This window comes from Dreissena polymorpha, chromosome 1 (genome assembly GCF_020536995.1).
Source record: "Dreissena polymorpha isolate Duluth1 chromosome 1, UMN_Dpol_1.0, whole genome shotgun sequence".
In the NCBI taxonomy this organism is placed as follows: domain Eukaryota; kingdom Metazoa; phylum Mollusca; class Bivalvia; order Myida; family Dreissenidae; genus Dreissena; species Dreissena polymorpha.
This window is the reverse complement of record NC_068355.1, coordinates 128,289,896-128,310,781: the sequence shown is the minus strand read 5'-3', so window position 1 is coordinate 128,310,781 and position 20,886 is coordinate 128,289,896. Positions and strand designations below refer to the sequence as shown.

Here is a 20,886-nt window from a genome sequence, read left to right as displayed (position 1 = left end):
TCTAGTTAGGGGGGGCAGGATATTGAAAGATTTGCTGGGGATCAAGGGGGCCGCTAGGGCCCCTGGCGGGTGCAGGGCAGACTCTGCTAGGGGGCCAGGGGGCTATGCCCACCGTAAGCTTCAAGATTTTAGTGATTTCGAAGGCTTTGACAACCACTTCTCGAGCATGTCACGCCTTATACTTTCATCAAAGTACTTTCTTATAATGCCAAAAAAGTGCATAGTTTGTTGTTTAGGGAGTCCGGGGGGCCAAGCCCCCAGGAAGCTTCACGATTTTAGTGATTTTGAAGGCTTTGACAACCACTTCTCGAGCATGTCACGCCTTATATACTTTCATCAAAGTACCTTCGTATAATGCCAAAAAATGAATAGTTTATCGTTTAGGGGGTCTAGAGGGGCGAAGCTCCCAAGAAGCTTCACGATTTTAGTGTTTTTGAAGGCTTTGACAACCACTTCTCTAGCATGTCACGCCTTATATACTTTCATCAAAGTATCTTCTTATAATGCCAAAAAAGTGCATAGTTTATAGTTTGGGGGGTCCAGAGGGGGCTTTTTGGAAGCTCCACGATTTTAGTGGTTTTGAAGGCTTTGACAAGTTTAAATTGGTGATTTAGATCTAGTTAAGTGTAAAACATCCAATGAATTTACTTTACTTTGGAGATTTTTGGGGGGGCATACGCCGTGTCCGTCCCCCCCCCCCCCCCCCCCCCTGTATCCGCCTATGGTCATAGTGCCAGGTTCATATTTCTTAGGTATTGATTTTCAATAAAATCAGTAAACAAACATTAAACTTCATTTTTTGTGCTGATATTGAAATTATAAATAAAAGCTAAGAGAACATAATTAATTGACAAAGAAAGCTTGTGGAGGATTTGGCAATGGTTTGAAGCAGGGATAATGGTTGAATTTTTAAGAGCATTTCTGCACAGAGGTCAATAAAAGGAAAACATACAATAAAAGGGCCATCAAAACTTAAATAGATTTGAAACCAAAGGATAACTAAGATTCAGCAATAGCGCTGGTATGTATTCAAAAAAATAAACAAGACTAAATCCATTTTATTTGATTTTCACTTATCACACACACTTGGACAAATGAAGTGACGACACCAGACCTAGGGTGAGCAAAATAACTCAAACGTCTAGCACTTCATCCTAATAGCTATGCTAAATACAAGCAAATTCATTTAATTGATATCCCCCGCCAATATGCTTTTGGACACAAAAGTGTTATATTTGACACTAACAAAAGCATTTTTTCAAGATAAAAAGGACCATAACTCCGTTATTAACGGATGGTGTACAATGCCATTTGGCGTGCATCATCCTGTTATCCATATATATACTCATACCAAGTTTCAATGAAATCAGCCAAAGCACTTCCAAGAAATTGCTCCGGACGGACAGGCGGAAGGACGGACAGACAACGCCAAAACAATATCCCTCCGTCTATGGCGGGGGATACTAAATATCAGCACAAAACCATATAAAATCCAATGCTCAAGTTATATATTAAACTGCCATCATATTGCTGAAATTTATACAACAATAAAATTTCAGGCCTTTTTCAGACATATCGATAAGTCCCTAAAACGGACCCACTCCAATAGCAAAATGGTTAAATAAATTCCCTATTTGAATAAAAAAAAAATCAAGAAGTGTCTAGTAGTGATTAAATTACTCAATTGTATTTCAATTACATCTTACAAAGTATTTAAATATATGTTATATGATTGTGTTCTTATAATTTAATAAATTATGATTTGTATTTAATTAGTTTTTCCTAAATAAGTAGACTTTTTGCCCCAAAACATTTCCAAACTGGAAATAGCATTTTTCTCAAACAGCCTAAGGAAAAAGGCCTGAATGTAAATAATCTCAATTTAAGACGAAATCATGGTACTTTTAACTATAAATTTTATCATCATTTATGTTGAAAAAAATGTTATTCGAAATTTAATTGGTTAACAAGCAGTTACAAAATATTTTATACTGTGAATAAGTTATAATTACAGTCAGGTATAAATTAAATATAATACAAACCATCTGGGAAAAACATGGAATGAGCCATGGAAGCCAAATTAAGTAAAGCAACCGTGACCCCCAAAACACTTGGCACGGGCATGATGGTCGGCGTGGTCCAGAATTGGTTTGTACTACCAAAAATAGCAGGACTTCGACATCATTGAAGGGTCCTAAAAATCATAATGACATACACATGAATAGATTATTACGCACTATTAGTGCAATAGTTCATAGAAGCTTAACATATAAGCCCTGTTCTCAGAAAATGGGGCACAATGAATTGGCATAAGGTGTCTTTTCTGAATAACCTTCACAGTTTGCACAGGCTACTTAGGGACTACACTCCCCGCTTTTATGGCATTTATTGTTTAAAGGAAAGCAATTCTTAGAGAAAATCCAATCGAGACGGACAGTGATGTCCCTGTGCAGAGTTCACAAGCTAACCCAAGACAACACTTAGCGCACAAGCATTAAGCCCCGGGAAGTGTTGTTCCTTATTGGCCTTAGCAGACTGCACACGCTAATATGGAACGACACTTAACACTCACTCATTAACCCTTTCAGTGCGGGAACCGAATTTTGAAGGCCTGTGCAAACAGTTTGGATCAGATGAGACGCCACAGAATGTGGCGTCTCATCAGGCTCCAAACTGTTTGCTATTCTGATAGTATTCTTTGAAAAAGAAATGAAGAAAATGCTAATTTTAGAAATCGAGCAGACGACATTTTAGCAGACGACAAATTTCCCAGCATGCAAAGGGTTAAGCACAGTTTTGACATTGGGCAATTGCCTCTTTGGGTTTTAAACCATGCTATGATAGTGCAAATACTGCCTATAATTATCGTGAACATGTTATCAGTGTTTGCATATCAGTAAACAGAATATTTAGAACATGTTCAAGTGATTCATTGTAAACAAACCAACATTTCTTCCTGTATCTGCAGTTAAAAAACTTAATTCCCAAATCTTCAAATGTTTATTGTCAGCTGAGTATCGCAAAGATAACAGCTCTTTCAGGTATGTGTTTTTCAAGATTTAGTGAAACCTTACATTGAGCAAAGAGAAAATGACATTGCAACTTAAAAAGAGGCCCTTCCCTGAGACCCAAATGAAGTAGACATAGTTAATTTAGACTATTCTGAAAATGCTTGAGCTGAATCATGAAGATTGGACCCAAAAAAGTGACTTCAAGCGTATTACCATGTTGTTTGTTTAATGTCCTCATTATATTTAATGAAAATTGGCCAATAAAGGTGGCCTCAAACAGTTTTTACTAAATCGGTTTAAAGGAAACTGCCCTGCCCCCCCCCCCCCCCCCCCCCCTAGCAGCAATGTTTTTTTTAACAAACCAAAAGAATTTTCAAACTCGACCAAGAATTCATTAGAATAAGTGCTCTTACTAAATTTCATTTAGATAGCACAACAATTGTGACTGCAAAAGTGTTAACAAGGTTTCACTATAAGCCATATAAGGAAAAATGTCCCGCTCCCTAGCTGGCAGCCATGTTTTTCGAACTCATTGGAACAAATGTTCTGACCAAGTTTCATAACATTTGGACCATTAATGTGACTTCTCGAGTGTAAACAAGGTTTTACCTAAGCAATATAAGGGAAAATGCCCGCCCCCAGGTAGCCATGTTTTTCAACTGACTGGAACCATTTCCCAACTCAACGCAGATATCTTAAGAACAAATTCCTGACTAAGATTCATAAAGATTGTAATAAAAATATGACTTCTAAAGTGTTCACAAGGTTTTACTATAGCCATATAAGGAAACAATTATTCCCATGGCGGAATTATTTTTAACAAATTGGAACCATTTCAAACTCATCCAAGATATCATTAGAACAAACATTCTGTCTAAGTTTTTTATCATGAAGATTGGACAATAAATGTGACTTATAAAGTGTAAACAAGGTTTTACAGTTGTACTACAGTATAGCCAACGCGGAACAAACATAATCCTCAGTCACGCCACGGCCAGAACGTTAGTACTCGGCGGTTGCGTCAAGTGTTCACGTGGCGTATCGTCGAGGCACGGGGTATCGATCCGGGCAATGACGCTGAGTCTGTATTAACCTCGCGTACTTTCACGGAATGAATCTGCCGCATACGTTAGCAGCGGATCTAGTGCAAAGATATACACCTACATGTACATTTGTGTAGTGTCGAAACCTAGATTTACGCTAGATTTACGTTACTTTCATAGTTATTATTTTCACGTTTTAATCAGCGGATATGATTTTTATATGATGCTTTATAGACTATATCACGTCCTCAAATATATTCAACACGTTATACGCCTTAAAAAATTATCGTTGAATTAATTATGCACAGCTGTAAATGTTTCGTTTGATTCTCAAATGAGCATTATTCAATTTGTAATCCGAAATACGCTTCCAAATTTTAATGCTATTGCGACATTAACAATTAAATTCTAGCTTCAAATAAACACTCACTGTGCTTTATCCTTTGTCTCAATAGAAAGCGCGCGAAAATTATGCAGACATGTAGAATGTCGCATGGAAAGTGTGGGTGTATTTTGTGTTGTATAAAAACATGAACATCATGTCAGGCGATTTACGCATGTTCAGTGGAAAAAAAAACACCCTGATTGGACGTTATTTCATCACATCTTTAAATAAAAACAAATGCCAAAATGTATTTGACTTTTTTGAAAAATGGCGAATGTTTGTAGTTCTTGAAATTCACAAGAACTTTTATCGTAAGTATTTACCAGAATTTGCTTTAAAACTGGAATATATGGGATTATCGGGTTATGAGTAGTGATGGGAAAAATAGTAAGTATGCAGTAATAGATACATTAACTTTATTATGATTTTAAATATTAGTATAGTTGTTCTTTTAAAATTTATTGACTTGAACTAATCATTTTAAAAAGATTTTTATTTTATTATGCGCATCGACTCGGCCTATATCGCTGATTGCGGCTTTCCTCTGCATATCTTGGCGGACAGATGCGAAGCATCGCGACGAAATGTGACTTGCCGCCACATTCTGCGGCGTCTTCAACTGCTGACGCGGAATCAACTCGTTTCGCCTTGCCGCCTCGGATCACTAAATATGTTTGTTCCGCGTTGGCTGTACTGTATAACCATAAAAGGAAAACCGTCCCACCCCCTGGCGGCCATGTTTTTCAACCAACCGGAACCACTTTTGAACTCGTCCAAGATATCATTAGGACATATGATCTGAACAAGTTTCATGAAGATTGGACTAAAAAATTGACATCTAGAGTCTGAGTTAACAAGTTGTTACTATATATATACCTACATGCATATAAGGAAAATTCCCCACCCGCTGGTGGCCGTGTTTTTCAACAGACCGGAACCACTTCAAACTCATCCAAGATATCATTAGAACTTATGTTCTGACTCAGTTTCATGAAGAGTGGAAATAAATGTGACTTCAAGAGTGGTAACAAGGTTTTACAATAGCCTTATAAGGAAAACTGCAGCGCTACATGGAAGTTGAACGTTTTTCAACCAGCCGGAAACATTTTCGACCTCATCCAAAATATTATTGGGACACATCTTCTGGTCATGTTTCATGAAGATTGGACAATATGTGTGGCCTCTAAAGTGTTAACAAGGCAAATGTCGATGACTGACGTTACGGACCACGGATAAAAGGCGATCGCAATAGCTCACTTTGATCATGTTATGAACAGGTGAGCTAAACAATCAAGCAGATGTTTAAACACTTGTGATTTTGGGTTACATGGACTATCTAATAGGACACAATAACTGTTACTCATCTGCCTTTATTTATATGTGCAGCAAGGACATTTTGTTTATCACTGAGAATGATAGTGACTTTGCATATTGCAAAATTAGCTCAACCTGATTAGATAATAATAATATGGACATTTTAATGAAATGATAAATGATATATTTCAAAGAGGGTTGCCCCTGCGAAATGTTGTTCTGCAGTTCACGAATAATTCGTGAACAGTTCATGAACTGTTCGTGAACTGAGTTCATGAATTGTTCACGAATAGTTCGTGAACAGAAAATGAGCCACGTCTGTGAAAAGTTCTTGAAATTTTAGTTCATGAACTGTTCATGAACACTAATGGTATGAAGTGTTCATGAAATATTCTTGAAACCAAATGGCATGAAGTGTTCATGAACTATTCTTGAACCCGTGTGGCATGAAGTGTTCATGAACTATTCTTGAACCATTATGGCATGAAGTGTTCATGAACTATTCATGAACATCAATGGCATGAAGTGTTCTTGAACAGTTCATGAACAACACAATTCTTGAAAAATTCTTCAGGGTTTTGCTGTTCACGAACAGTTCATGAACATTTTCCTTCTATTTTTCAATGGCTCATTTTCTGTTCACGAACTGTAAGTGAATAGTTCATGAACCATAGTTCTTCAAGAGTTCATGAACTGAGGTGGCATGAAGTGTTCATGAACTATTCATGAACAAGAATTTGTCAATTTATGCAAAGGTTATCATAAGTGTTACTAAAGCTCAACAAACAGGTCAGGGTAAGAAGAAACAAGTCTTGTATTAGCACTTAACATATTGATAGCAACATATAACAATAATTTAAATATAACACTAATAACTGAGATACAAGTGGTTTGATAATACTCTTTAAATTTCATAATACAACTTTGCACTATATGTTCATGAATAATTCATGTATTGAAAAGATTATGAATAGTCTTATTTTCAGTTCAAGAATCATTTACTAATCAATGGTTTCCCTGAAATGGTTACACTTACAGTGCCAAAGAACTTGAAATGGAACCAATGGCTGATCAGTTCAGCCGGTAATTTATTAAAGACTTACATTTTCAAATATAACATATACCATGTGCCTTCCGTTTCAACTTCCTGTGCAAACAATATTCTTTCTTTGTAAAAACAGCAATGCAATGTACATTGAGTTCTTGATATCATCTTAAACTGTTCTTGAAATAAGATGTCCTTAAAACGTTCTTAAACTTGTCTTTTAAGTCTTCCAAGAACAATGACAGATCCTTTTAAGAACATATTGGATTCTTAAAAAGTCCATCATACATTCAAAAACATTGTGTAGACCTGTTTAAGAACATCAGAAGGAAACATGTTGTTCAAAAAAGTTCTTAAAGTGTTCAAGAATAGTTTAAGAATAATTCAAGAACAGGAAAGGTCCTTAAAAAGTTATTGAAGTGTTCCTGATTATAGGCAGTTCTTGAACAGTTCTTTTACAAATGTTCTTAAAATTCTCTAGAACAGGTGAAGAACACTAACTTACAGTGGTGAAAGTACTATGCATATTCATACTAACTTCACAGGTTTCACAAATCTACAAGATTTGTATGCTAGACATTTCAATATTACTTTCAAAAATATGTATGAAACATCTAGCACAAAGGAATTCATGAATTATTCATGATGGATCCTTAAAGTCTGTCTCAGAAAAGTCATTAGAAATACTTGTGCATGAAATGTTCATCACTAGGTATTTATGGTTAGATGAAGAACTGTTCATGAACTTTGAAATGTTCAACAATAATTCATAAACAGTTCATGAACATGTCTTAAGAACAGTTCATGTCCAAAAGTTCATGAACCAAGCTAAGGAACTTTTTCAGAACCGTTCATGAACAGTTCTTGATTGGCTTGAAGTGTTCATGAAATCATGAACAACATTTCGCCGGGGTGATTGTTGTAACATTATGACAATATTTTCAAGTGTAAACATGATGTTAAAGTGATTTGTTCACAGAAATTGTCATGTTCAAAGTCTATCATTTAATACATTAACTTAGTGATAAATTAAAAAAATTGAAGTAAGACAATAATGGCACTAAATTGATTGGTTGAAGAATTGTTAATCATGAAGCACTGTATAAAGGGATAGAGGAGAAATGGAATAAACATACTAGTTTCTCCATATCCAAGTGTGATTTTAAATATAATAATGACCTTACTAGATGTAATATAAAAGTGACCTGAGTAGGTTAATTAAATATAATAATGACCTTACTAGATGTAATATAAAAGTGACCTGAGTAGGTTATTTTAAAATAATAATGGCCTTACTAGGTTAGATATACTTTTGACCCTTCAAGGTTACATATAATAAGTGACCTTACTAGTGTAAAAACCCTTCGATACTTTTCTAACCCAACAATTTGAAACCATTAAAATCCCAGTTATGAGTAAAGATTTTGATTTAAAATTGTACATGTGATTATTTAACTACATTCTTGGCAAGCTAAAGATAAAATCTTTCATCTGCAAAAATTGGACGCCTAAGCATGTGGGGTATGCATTAATCTTTTTGCACATGTAAATGATAAAACGCGACATAATTATAATTTAATTTCAATTCAATCACTTTAGGTGCAGTTTCTTACACCAGAAAAACATAAAATTAATTTAATAATCATAATAGCTCGTATAAATATTCAGGAGCACAACCAAGCAATGACATGTTGCAGGCTTTACTTACCGGGAGGCTGCAGGTACCAAAGCGTATTATTGTCAAGGATAAAGGATATTATCGTGAGCTTGGGAAGGAAGTAGTCAAACTTTCACATGTACAATTTTAAATCCAAATCTTAACTAATACCTGAGATATTTGTTGCATATTTTAAGTGTTGCATAATCAAAGTCTCCAAGTGCGTATTGTGAACAGTCTCAAAGTATATAAATACTGATCTTTAACTAGAGGAACCATAACAATGACCTTACTAAGTAAAATATGATAATTACATTATTAATGACCTTACTGGGTATGCTAAATATGATAGTGACTGTAAAAGGGTCACATAAGCCTTCATGCTTGCCTGACAGCATGCCTACATGTAGCTTGAAATGTACGAGGAAGACATGTTAAAAGCCATATTAGTCAAACCCTGAGATTTGTATGCATGATTGTAATGAATACATACAAACTTTTATGTTGATTTTAAGAAGCCCAATTATTGTTTCTTAACTGACAGCTAGTATAACAGACTTACATGTAAATATTGGATTGTTTATGCTCATACTTCAAGGGGTTTGTTTATGAATAGGGCCCGGAAGGCGACCCTTGAGGCAAAAGTATATATAGAGGACCTTATATGAAGAAAGTCTGATTTAAATGCTGGATGAATGTTTTGTTGATGGGAGTAATAAATTTAAAACTAAAATACAAACACATTGCTCACAATATCAAACTGTTTAAAATCTTAATCAAATTATGAAGTTATATGTCATTTTAAAATAAGCATTGCCTAAAAAGTACTGTTTCAAGTACATGTATACATGAAGACATTTGTGTTGACTTCACATCATAATCTGTGTTTGTTTTCATACAAATTGTTTTAAAAGAAACACACTATTCTTTCCCGTTGTGTAAAGACGATCATAAGTATATAATTAATTAATTAATATTTCCCATGTACATAGACAGGGAGTCTTTGTGTTGAAACTGTAAAGCATGTATTTTCTCTGATTATGTTCTTCCCTCAGGCCTTATAAAAGTGATCTGTTTTACATGTTCTTCAAAAGTGGTGAAGGTGTACATTTTACATTTAGCTTTAACATGTATAAATCACTGAACTTGAAATGGAAACAGTTACAGGAGAATCTGGGAGGACACTTTACACATGCATTAAGCCCTATTTTCCCAGAGAAAGGCTCAATAATTCTTGTTCCCTGCAACACATACAAATTTAAATTCATTGCTCAAAGAAGAAATTATTTGTATGATATGTAAAACTTATATACCGTGATGGCTTGATCATTGCACTGTGAGTCCAGTGTTAAGTAGTTTTGGGTAATTGCTGTCATTAATTAGTATCACCAGGATACAAGTATTAAATTGGGTCTGACAAGTGTTTCAGTTATTCTAAGAAACAACACCAAAATGGCTTATTAAATACTTACAACATAAGAGATGTTTGTAAGTTTTGTCAAATTATCAATTTTATTTCAAGTGTGAAACATAGAAGTGTATTATTTTCCCCAATTATGCAGCCACAAATGACAACATTGTACATGAGTTTAAGCAGATAAAATGAATTAATAAATCAAATCCAACTTATTTTCTTGTTAGGAACAGTAGTTGGACACTGGCTTGGGGATTCAGGGCTGCTTTGAATTCATCCCAGACCACTGGAATTTTTCTGAGAAGGGACAAAAATTTTCTGAGAAGGGACATATCCCACACTTGCTCTTCTCCATGCAGGTGTACAAATAGGTGAGACATGGGTGGATAATAAGAACCATGTTATGCAAAAATGGGTCTTATGCATGATAAAGGCAGCACTGCTCCACACCAGCCAACACAATCGAGCCCGAGACTGGTCAGGACGTACTCTGTCCACTATACAGTATTTTAAAGTTTCGAGATCTCATTAACAGACAGAGAAGATCCAGATCACACTGCGCTGGCTGCATAAGATCCCTTTTCCCATGACGCCGCTCATACTGTGTCAGATGAGGTATTAGGGGTTCCCAGGTTTTATGCTAACTTTGGAACTGCCGCCTACTAAAGATGTTCTCTTAAGACAGTGAGTACTGGTTCTACTCAGGAATGGACTCAACATTGTCTCAAAATAAGCCATAGGTTTTCAATGCAATCAAGCTAAAATAAAAAGCTTTAAACAAATAAATTGGTAATATGGGTCACTATGATGTAGCTGCATACTTTATTTAAGTTTCAATGGACAATTCATGATCAAGTGATCACAGAGGTAAAGGGGGTGGCACGAGGATTATGCTATTATGTGGATGTCGGCAGAAGAAGTTCAGCACATTGATATTTACAGACAAACCTTGTGTAATTTTCTAACTTATTTTGCTTATTCATTTGTTTACCAATTTTGTTATACATTACCGATCTCAGGTATTGTTATGCCATTTCTTTACACAAGGAAAATCCCATAAGAAACATTATACTTCTTGTATTTAAACTTTAAAGTGATTTATGTTTTAAATCAGGCCATGATATGAATGTTATTGATACAATTTAATCATTTAGTTTTTGCTTAAATGATATGATACTCAAAAGTTTTAATAACATGACAAACAATCCAATGAACTTCACAATCTACCCAAATGACATTGTTTGAGTTTTCACCATATGAACACCACCAGTCCAATTCCCTAAGGACGTCAAAACAATCAATTCAATCAGCATGATCAAAGGCATTTTGATCTCCATTTCAGCTATGCAAATCCAATTATGAGCCGTGCTCTGTGAAAAGGGGGTTTAATAAATGTTCATAATATATATAATAAAGTGTCATCCCATCCGATGAGCATGTGCAGTCCGCACAGGCTAATCACGGACGACACTTTCAGCCTTAACCCTTTGCATGCTGGGAAATTTATCGTCTGCTAAAATGTCGTCTGCTGAATTTCTACAATTAGCATTTCTTTGATTTTTTTTCAAAAAATACTATCAGAATAGCAAACAGTTTGGATCCAGATGAGACGCCACGTTCTGTGGCGTCTCATCTGGATCCAAACTGTTTGCAAAGGCCTTCAAAATTCGGTTCCCGCACTGAAAGGGTTAATTGGATTTTTGCTTAGTAGAGACTTTCTGTAAATTAAAAATACCATAAAAGTGGAAAGTGTCGTTCCTGATAAGCCTGTGTGGACTTCAAAGGCTACTCTGAGAAGACACTTAAAACACATGCATTAAACCCCGTATTCACAGAGCACAGTCCATAACAGGCATATGTTTTGACCAACAATAAGCCTTCAACATGTTGCCATCAAGATGACACCATTTTGATAATTACAAAAATGAACACCTTAATAACTTTGGAAACCTAACTAACAAACAATTAAAAGGAAATCAATAAGCAGAGACTTATTATTTTGTTTACCAAGGCTGAAGATACCCTTTTTGTATTAGCTGTCATTAACCAAGGTTCATTTTAAAAAAGCCAAAATTGATGGTTATATGGATGAACATTTAAAAATCTCCATAATTAGATAGACATGATTTTAAAGATATCAATGTGTAATTTATTCATTTTTGTTTGTGTGATGTTGCCAACTTACAGAAAAGGCAGCAATACAAAACATTAAAGATTTATTTGTTCCATATATTTTTTTTAAACCAAACAAGTCACTTATGAATTGTGATTTATGTGTTATATACTTTACTTTAAAATACATTTGATCCAGTAGATAGTGTATAAATCTGACTGGTTTACGTGTCAATTCAAAATTTGAAAAGAAACTTAAAAAAACGTCATCCCATTACCTGAATTTCCAATAAGATTTTATCTGAAGGCCGAAAAAAATCGCGCTTAAATTCTGAAGCGTTGTTTGCACAATGGTCACAGGTTCTTAAACAGTATGATATTTATGTGGGTGATGGAAGCGAATTTTCACCACCTCAAATTAAATCCTCAAAACCTGTGTTAGGCCATAAAAAATAAATAACTAGATTCTCATCCTAATTTTGGGGAAAATTGGGGCGAGTGGGTGGGTTTTATTTTTTTATCTTTATTTAATGTGTCGGACCTGATATAATAATATAAGTAATGAAATGATCATGAATTTGCTGGTTTATATGCATAATAAACGCCTATATGTATGTAAGTTAAATTATATAGAATATAAGAAAAACATTATCAAAATTTGACTATTAATGTGTTTTATTTTACTCTTTTAATATCATGTTAAACATATTATGACATTCAGTAAAACATCAACTTGACAAAACATTGACTAGACAATGTATTAAAGAAAATACAAATCAGTAACAGAACCCTTAACATTATTGTTTCAGTATGACTAGATGTCATTGATTAAAACATGGTATGCATTCAATAGACAGCATTTACTTTTTCAAGTTCAGTTTGCATTAATTAGATGAAGATGTTGAGAATGAAGATGATAACATTTAATATGGGAAGTTTCTGGGGTGTCTCCAATACTAAAGTCAATAAAATTTCATAGACATTTGACTAACTGTAACATCGGTTGACACCTGTGTCAATTCTAATTTATTTCGGCAGACAAAGGCACAGACGATTTTATTGTGGTCAACATTCAATGGGGCTTGATCATACGAACCACTCATCGTACAGGTCCACGAGAATTAACGTTTCTGCACATTTTGACACCCCGTACCAATCTTTTACAGTTGTAACGCCGTTTCTACACCTCAAAATAAGATTTGGTTGATGTTTTTGCTCGATCACTTAAATTTCAGACGACGCTCTTGCGCCGTAAAAAATCAATAAGCCTCTCGGAGACATTGAGTTGCCGATTCGCACTTCGCTATTTTCGTACTCATTCAGCCATTTCGTCCTCAGTTTTTTGCGGCTCGAATTTTTTTAACTGATTTTTTTTTCAAAATAAAAAACGTTCGGGTGGGACGATTTTCGATGGGCGGGCGGGGATGAGAATCTAGGAATTGATTTTCTATGGCCTTACCATTTAATTTAACAATTTAACAATTCTAGTTTGATAACAATTGGATTTAAAATAATTTTCCTAAGAATTCTTATTTATATGCCAACTCTAATTAGTACATAGTTAAATGGTATTTTATTGACAAATATCTTTTATAATATCTTGCATGATAGTAGGCAAAAGTTTTAAAGTAAATACTTGTTTACACTCTTTTGGGGAAATATTAAAGTATGTGATATAATATGGTAATTAGACAGATTAAAGAATAAGGAAATAAGAAGTATATAAACTAAGAACAATATTATTGATTATAAATGAATAAGCTGATTCAACAGAGATTTTTTATCTATTTATTTAAGCTTGATTGCATTGAAAGCCATGGCTTTTTGAAATGCTCAAAAGTCCATTTCAAGGGTAGAACCATTATACTTGTCTTTGTGAGGGATCTATAAGTATGTTCTCACAGTGATGATTGACAAAACAGGGATGTAAACATAATTCCTGTAGATCAAGAGTCCAATGACTTGTCTTTGTGAGGGATCTATAAGTATGTTCTCACAGTGATGATTGACAAAACAGGGATGTGAACATAATTCCTGTAGATCAAGAGTCCAATGACATGATTCCAGCATTCTTAACCCACTCCAGAATTTAGTAACTATAACTAACTATAACTACATTATCATACATTTGATTAAAATCATTTTACAAATGCCTTTGGTTTGTGATTAATTCTTGGGTAAGTGTAAGGTTTGTCTTGCCCTAAAACCAGTGTACTGGTTATAACCCCCAATGCCTTGGATTGCTTGTTCCATCAGACCCTGATCTCAGGTTTATCATTTTATGTTTATAGTATGTGCTCTGTCAAACAAGTTACTATGCCTGGATAAAAAGAAGAATTTCACTCCTGATAGTTCTGGTTTCGTGTTTATGCTATCATTCTTCCTGTCAGCAATAAGTTTGTTTTCAGGAAATCCAAGAGTTCTACCAGATATCATAGCACTCAGTTATATAAAGTGTATGAGCACAGCTCTGGGAAAACAGGGTTTAATGCATGTAAAGTGTTCTACCAGATATCATAGCACTCAGCTATATAAAGTGTATGAGCACAGCCATGGGAAAACAGGGTTTAATGCATGTGAGTAGTGTTCTATCAGATATCATAGCACTCAGCTATATAAAGTGTATGAGCACAGCTCTGGGAAAACAGGGTTTAATGCATGTGAGTAAAGTGTTCTACCAGATATCATAGCACTCAGCTATATAAAGTGTATGAGCACGGCTCTGGGAAAACTGGGTTAAATGCATGTAAAGTGTTCTACCAGATATCATAGCACTCAGTTATATAAAGTGTATGAGCACGGCTCTTGGAAAACAGGGATTAATGCATGTGAGTAAAGTGTTCTACCAGATATCGTAGCACTCAGCTATGTAAAGTGTATGAGCACGGCTCTGGAAAAACAGGGTTTAATGCATGTGAGTAGTGTTGTACCAGATATCATAGCACTCAGCTATATAAAGTGTATGAGCACGGCTCTGGGAAAACAGGGTTTAATGCATGTGAGTAAAGTGTTCTACCAGATATCATAGCACTCAGCTATATAAAGTGTATGAGCACGGCTCTGGGAAAACAGGGTTTAATGCATGTGAGTTAAGTGTTCTACCAGATATCATAGCACTCAGCTATATAAAGTGTATGAGCACGGCTCTGGGAAAACAGGGTTTAATGCTTGTGAGTAGTGTTGTACCAGATATCATAGCAATCAGCTATATAAAGTGTATGAGCACAGCTCTGGGAAAACAGGGTTTAATGCTTGTGAGCAGTGTTCTACCAGATATCATAGCACTCAGCTATATAAAGTGTATGAGCACAGCTCTGGGAAAACAGGGTTTAATGCTCGTGAGTAAAGTGTTCTACCAGATATCATAGCACTCAGCTATATAAAATGTATGAGCACAGCTCTGGGAAAACAGGGTTTAATGCATGTGAGTAAAGTGTTCTATCAGATATCACAGCACTCAGCTATATAAAGTGTATGAGCACAGCTCTGGGAAAACAGGGTTTAATGCATGTGAGTAAAGTGTTCTACCAGATATCATAGCACTCAGCTATATAAAGTGTATGAGCACAGCTCTGGGAAAAGAGGGTTTAATGCATGTGAGTAGTGTTCTACCAGATATCATAGCACTCAGTTTTATAAAGTGTATGAACACGGCTCTGGGAAAACAGGGTTTAATGCATGCAAAGTGTTCTACCAGATATCATAGCACTCAGTTTTATAAAGTGTATGAGCATGGCTCGGGGAAAACAAGGTTTAATGCATGCAAAGTGTTCTACCAGATATCATAGCACTCAGATATAAAGTGTATGAGCACAGCTCTGGGAAAACAGGGTTTAATGCATGCAAAGTGTTCTACCAGATAACATAGCACTCAGCTTTATAAAGTGTATGAGCACGGCTCTGGGAAAACAGGGTTTAATGCATGCAAAGTGTTCTACCAGATAACATAGCACTCAGCTATATAAAGTGTATGAGCATGGCTCTGGGAAAACAGGGTTTAATGCATGCAAAGTGTTCTACCAGATCACATAGCACTCAGCTATATAAAGTGTATGAGCACAGCTCTGGGAAAACAGGGTTTAATGCATTTAAAGTGTTCTACCAGATTAACCTGTTCAAATTCTGCCTAAATTGCAAAGAAGAAAATACATTTTTGTAAATACCATAAAAGCGGAAAGTGTCATACCTGATTAGCCTGTGCAAATGTCACATGCTTATATGGGATAACACTTTAATTTCACATTCTTTAAGGCAGCCGGTTATCCCTCAGTGTGGTTTATATGTGTCCCTAGCGATGTTTCACTCATTTATATAATTAAAAATAACTTTATACAATGTATCTACCACAAACCATCTTGTGCTGACATGGCAGGGAATACCAAAACTTATCTATTAAACTAAAAATAGTCAAATGCGTTATGTATAAATATATTCGGGAGTCAAAAATGAGCTACAGAAAGATGTTCTGAGAAATAAATCAATATCATGATTTTTGCTATTTGGTTACAGAAATTATCCTGTGGCTTATGGCAAATAATTTGCATTGATGTTCCATTAACTTCTAGACCAACTATGGACAATTTCTCTAATAATTATGCATTAATTAAAACCATGATTTGTATTGTTTGGAGACTATTTAATGTTCTTTAATAATGTTTATTTCAATGAAATCAAATAGATAAATTCAAACACAAAAAATATACTTTTTTCAGAATTTAAAAGCTGAAATTCACAAAATGGATATTAATTATCCCCACGCTTTTTGAAAAGCGTGGGGATATTGTGGTTATCTCCGCTGTCAGTCTGTCTGTCCGTCCTGGCCACTATCTCCTCCTACACTATTAGCACTACAACCTTGAAACTTACAAACATGGTAGCTATGAGCATATGTGCGACCCTGCACTATTTAGCATTTTGATCTGACCCCTGGGTCAAAAGTTATAGGGGTTGGGGTGGGGCCGGGTCAGAGATTTTCACTCATTTTTTAGGTTATTTTACATTTACTTCTTCGTTTCTACACCGATTCACTTCAAATTGATAGTGAACCTCTTTTATGACAATACTGTCAATCTCAACTATGCATGGCCCCATTACCAACCCTGCGGTGCCCCCTGGGTCAAACATGCGGCATGGCGATACGCGTCGGCCTTTACCACGCCATTTCTAGTTTAACACTGAACATGTGAATGATTAAAGGTAAGGCTAAAGGCAAGGCTTTTTTAAGCGGACACCCGCTTGCCCGTGCCAGGTTAAAATCATCGCGGGCAAGTGATTTTCCAAAGTAGACAGTCCGCCGGGCAAGTCCGTTTCGTATTACCATAATTGCGGTAGACGTTTCAACATGGCGAACGGTAGCATCCAGCCGATCTTTTCTATTTTTAATAAAAGTAACTCGAAACACTCAAAGGTACAAACCACAACAACCGAAAAAGAAAAGAAGAAAAAATATGAAAATGAATCACGAAAGCGTAACTTTCGAACATTGTGGCTTGATGAATTTCCATGGCTTGAATTTGATAAAGAGTCGCGATTGATGAAATGCAAGATTTGTCTCAAATTTGAAAACAACTGTAGTTTCGTTACAGGTTCAAATTCTTTTTGAAAAGATTCTGTTAAAGCACATGAGGATTCACAGTCACACTAAGAAGAAGCGTAACTACTAGTGATAGTAATGTCTATGAACATGAATATAATAACTGTGAAAAGGATTGTTCAGAGTTTGAAAATTATGTTGAATATGCAGACCGTTTAAAACTTGCTAAGAATGCATATGAAGAGTTGCTCACTATTTTAAACTGTGAATAACTTGTATGTTACATATTCACAGTTTAAAATAATGAGAAACTCTTAATCAAAGACATCAACATGATTTTCAAACTCTTAACAATCATTTTCACAGTATTATTTTAAGCCCTCCCCCTTTTAATCTATGCCATAACTTGTATAGATGCAGTGACAACTTACCGTTTTTAAATTGTAATAGTAATAAACTCTTCATATGTATTGTATTCAATAGTGACTATTCAATGAAATAAAACTGTCCAGATTTGGTTTTGTTGACAACTTTATATTATAAAAACGATTATTATTTTATTTTTGATACATTGAATATAGCTGAAATTAAATCTAGCATAATAATGCATGTGAATCAATGGCTTAAAGATCAAATGACAATAAAAAATTGACTTCAAAATAGGGCAACCAGTTTTTAATGAGGGCAAGTAGATGTTCAAAGTAACTTGCCCCCCGGGTAAGTGAGTGTCAATTTCTTATGTTAACTCCTGCTAAAGGTTTATATTTTAAAGGCAATGTGTTTATAGATTTGCACAATTACATTTTTTAATAGACTTAAAAAAGAATGTGTTCATAAACAATTAAGTGAAATAACAGTCATTATTGTGAACAAACAGATCAAGTTATTATTTTGCAATAATAATAATAGAGCTACAGTTTGTACAATTTATTGATGATTTGAACAATAATGGTATTACTAACACAGTGTTTGCTCTTATTTTAAGGCCTCAATTACTGGCTCAGTGGAAGCACATTAGATTTTGCTTTGGTTCTAACAGAGCTGAAGCACACAAAAACAAGTCAACTAGTTTTTGGATATAATACTGTAATCATATTGTATTACTCATATTAATATACAACGTTTTGGTAATGGTAAATACTGTAAATGCATTAGAAGACATTTGTCAAAAATTCCAAAAAATCTATTTGTAAGCAAATTTAAGACACTAAACATGAGGGTTTATCTCATATAGAACAGCTTTATTTACAACTAAAATGTGCTGCTACTCGGCTGAACATTACTGATAACCTGGATGTACTTTCATTTTATAGCGTATCAGTGTGTTACGTCATTTTCTAAGAACGAACTTATTTTTAGATTTCACTTATTGTTAAATCGGTTTATAAAACCCTCTATTTAATAAATTAAAGTAATACCCAATATTTTATTAAACGAACACCTACTTATAATAAACCAGTTACAATACATATGTTCATTTTAATTTCTTTATTTGATAGCTACCAGAATACAAGTTTACACTGACCAAACTTTCAAAAGTTTGCGTTAACAACATGTCTTAACAATTACCGCAAGTTATTGTACGGTAGTACTGTTCACAGCAGATATACGTGTAAAATACATGTATACAACACGTTTTAATTGTATAAAATGATATAACTAAATGTATAATACTTACCATTAAATTACGTTTCAATGACACATGTAGTTAGTCCATCAGAAACAGAATTATAGTAAGTAAACAATTAGAGCGTCAACAATTGGTTGTTCGTATAAATAGCCGAACCTTTTGTAACACGCTATAGAACACACAACGGCGGATTGAGTAAGAAGTCCTGACAATAAACTCGCTCGGGCGGGCCATCGTGTAGCGCGTTGAATGTTAGAATATAGAATATTATGGTTGTGTGCACTCTTCAAAGGTAGATATTCAAGGTAGCAATGGCGTTTTTAAAAATGGTGTCTGTCATGAGCGAGTCTGCTCTTGGTCTCGATGCCCGCCCGTACAGTTAGATCAAGGGGTTGTTTTACTGTAAAAATTACATTAATTAATCTCAAGTATGTATAGTTGTAGCATACTTTTACCGAAATAAGTCACTCATGGAAAGAGACAAACGGGCGCAATTTTATGATACACTTAAAATAACCAAAATCTCTAATAACTATTTGTGTGCATTTAAACAGACTGTGAGACTAATTCGGCTACTAAATGTTCAATAAAATTCGTTATATAATATAGTAAACAAATGAAAATCTAGGAAATATATCTGGAGACAAATTATTGTTATTATCATAATCTTTTATAACATAACAGCTATAAACATGATTAAAAAATGTTATCACCGCCTTGGAACATTCAACGCAAAGCATCGGGGTTCTCAACATATTTGAGGGCTACCCGATACCCTCATTATCCCAGAATTATTCATTGAGCAGTGGCTATAACGATCTTAATCAATTGCATCAAAAAATGAAAACATCATTGCTAAAACGTGATGCAAGTATGTGCAATTTTTTTTTATCTCACGGGCTAACCAACAAAGTCCAATATTCACTTGAACACACCTGTTAAAAAGATATTTAGTGTGTATCATGAAACTCAATTACTGTTGTCATTGTACATAACAGGAATACATTTTAAAATATTAAATTGAAAACAGAAGAATGGCTTTGTCTTTCCGTTGTGTACTTCTCACTTAACGATGATAGCGAACATTGATAAATTATATATTTGTCAATTGTGTATCGATCTGACGCAGCGATATAAATCCGAACAGATTTGTTAATTTCGATTACATTTTGAGTATTTTTAAACCAGAACAATTTCCATTACTTCTTTAGATTTTTTTTATAAAATGAACGTGGATTTGATGGTATAACTTTAGCGCAGTTTAATTTTTCTCTTATTTCACATCATGTATAAAAGGAAAAGTATGAACAAATTTTTACTTGATCACTCACCGGTTATGGACGACTAAACCTTTAACCTGAGCGTGCGGTGGCGCCGATCGTCACTGAAGAGGGCTAGGTTCATCCGTCCAACTGGCGGAGATAGGGGGATGATACTTGTTATGTTAATTCTACTACTAACACATATGAGATTCGTGTAATACTTAAATGTTCTGCTTATGTCGACCATAGAAATGTCTTATTTTGTAAGGCCACATAAGTAGACAACAACTTTATTAATATGTCAGACCAGGATAAATTTATATTTCTTTTTACCAAAGAAAGTGTTATGTATGAGACTGCCAAAACCTGTTACAAAATACTTCAATCTAGAAATAACTATTTGTATAGATAGTGTAGTTGGGCAGTAGGGGTGGACTGTTGTATGTACACTGACAGTGTCTTGGTCTTGGTCAATTGGTC

The 20,886-nt window shown here is 34.8% G+C and overlaps 1 protein-coding gene across 7 annotated transcripts in view; it reads right to left on the bottom strand.

Annotated features, from left to right (window-relative positions):
• The window catches only part of LOC127849355 (uncharacterized), an 81,585-nt gene extending 61,028 nt beyond the window's left edge, over window positions 1-20,557 (bottom strand). For 6 of the 7 annotated variants that reach the window (XM_052382090.1, XM_052382092.1, XM_052382094.1 and 3 more), the window contains exons 1-2: window positions 19,193-19,346; window positions 2,043-2,194 (exon numbers count right to left, since the gene is read on the bottom strand). In XM_052382090.1, the coding sequence (XP_052238050.1) occupies window positions 2,043-2,124 (82 nt within the window). In that variant the 5' untranslated portion in view covers window positions 2,125-2,194; window positions 19,193-19,346. Of the gene's footprint in view, window positions 1-2,042; window positions 2,195-19,192; window positions 19,347-20,475 lie in introns of those variants that run through there. The other variant, XM_052382091.1, reaches the window with a different exon arrangement.
• Window positions 20,558-20,886: the final 329 nt, after the last annotated feature.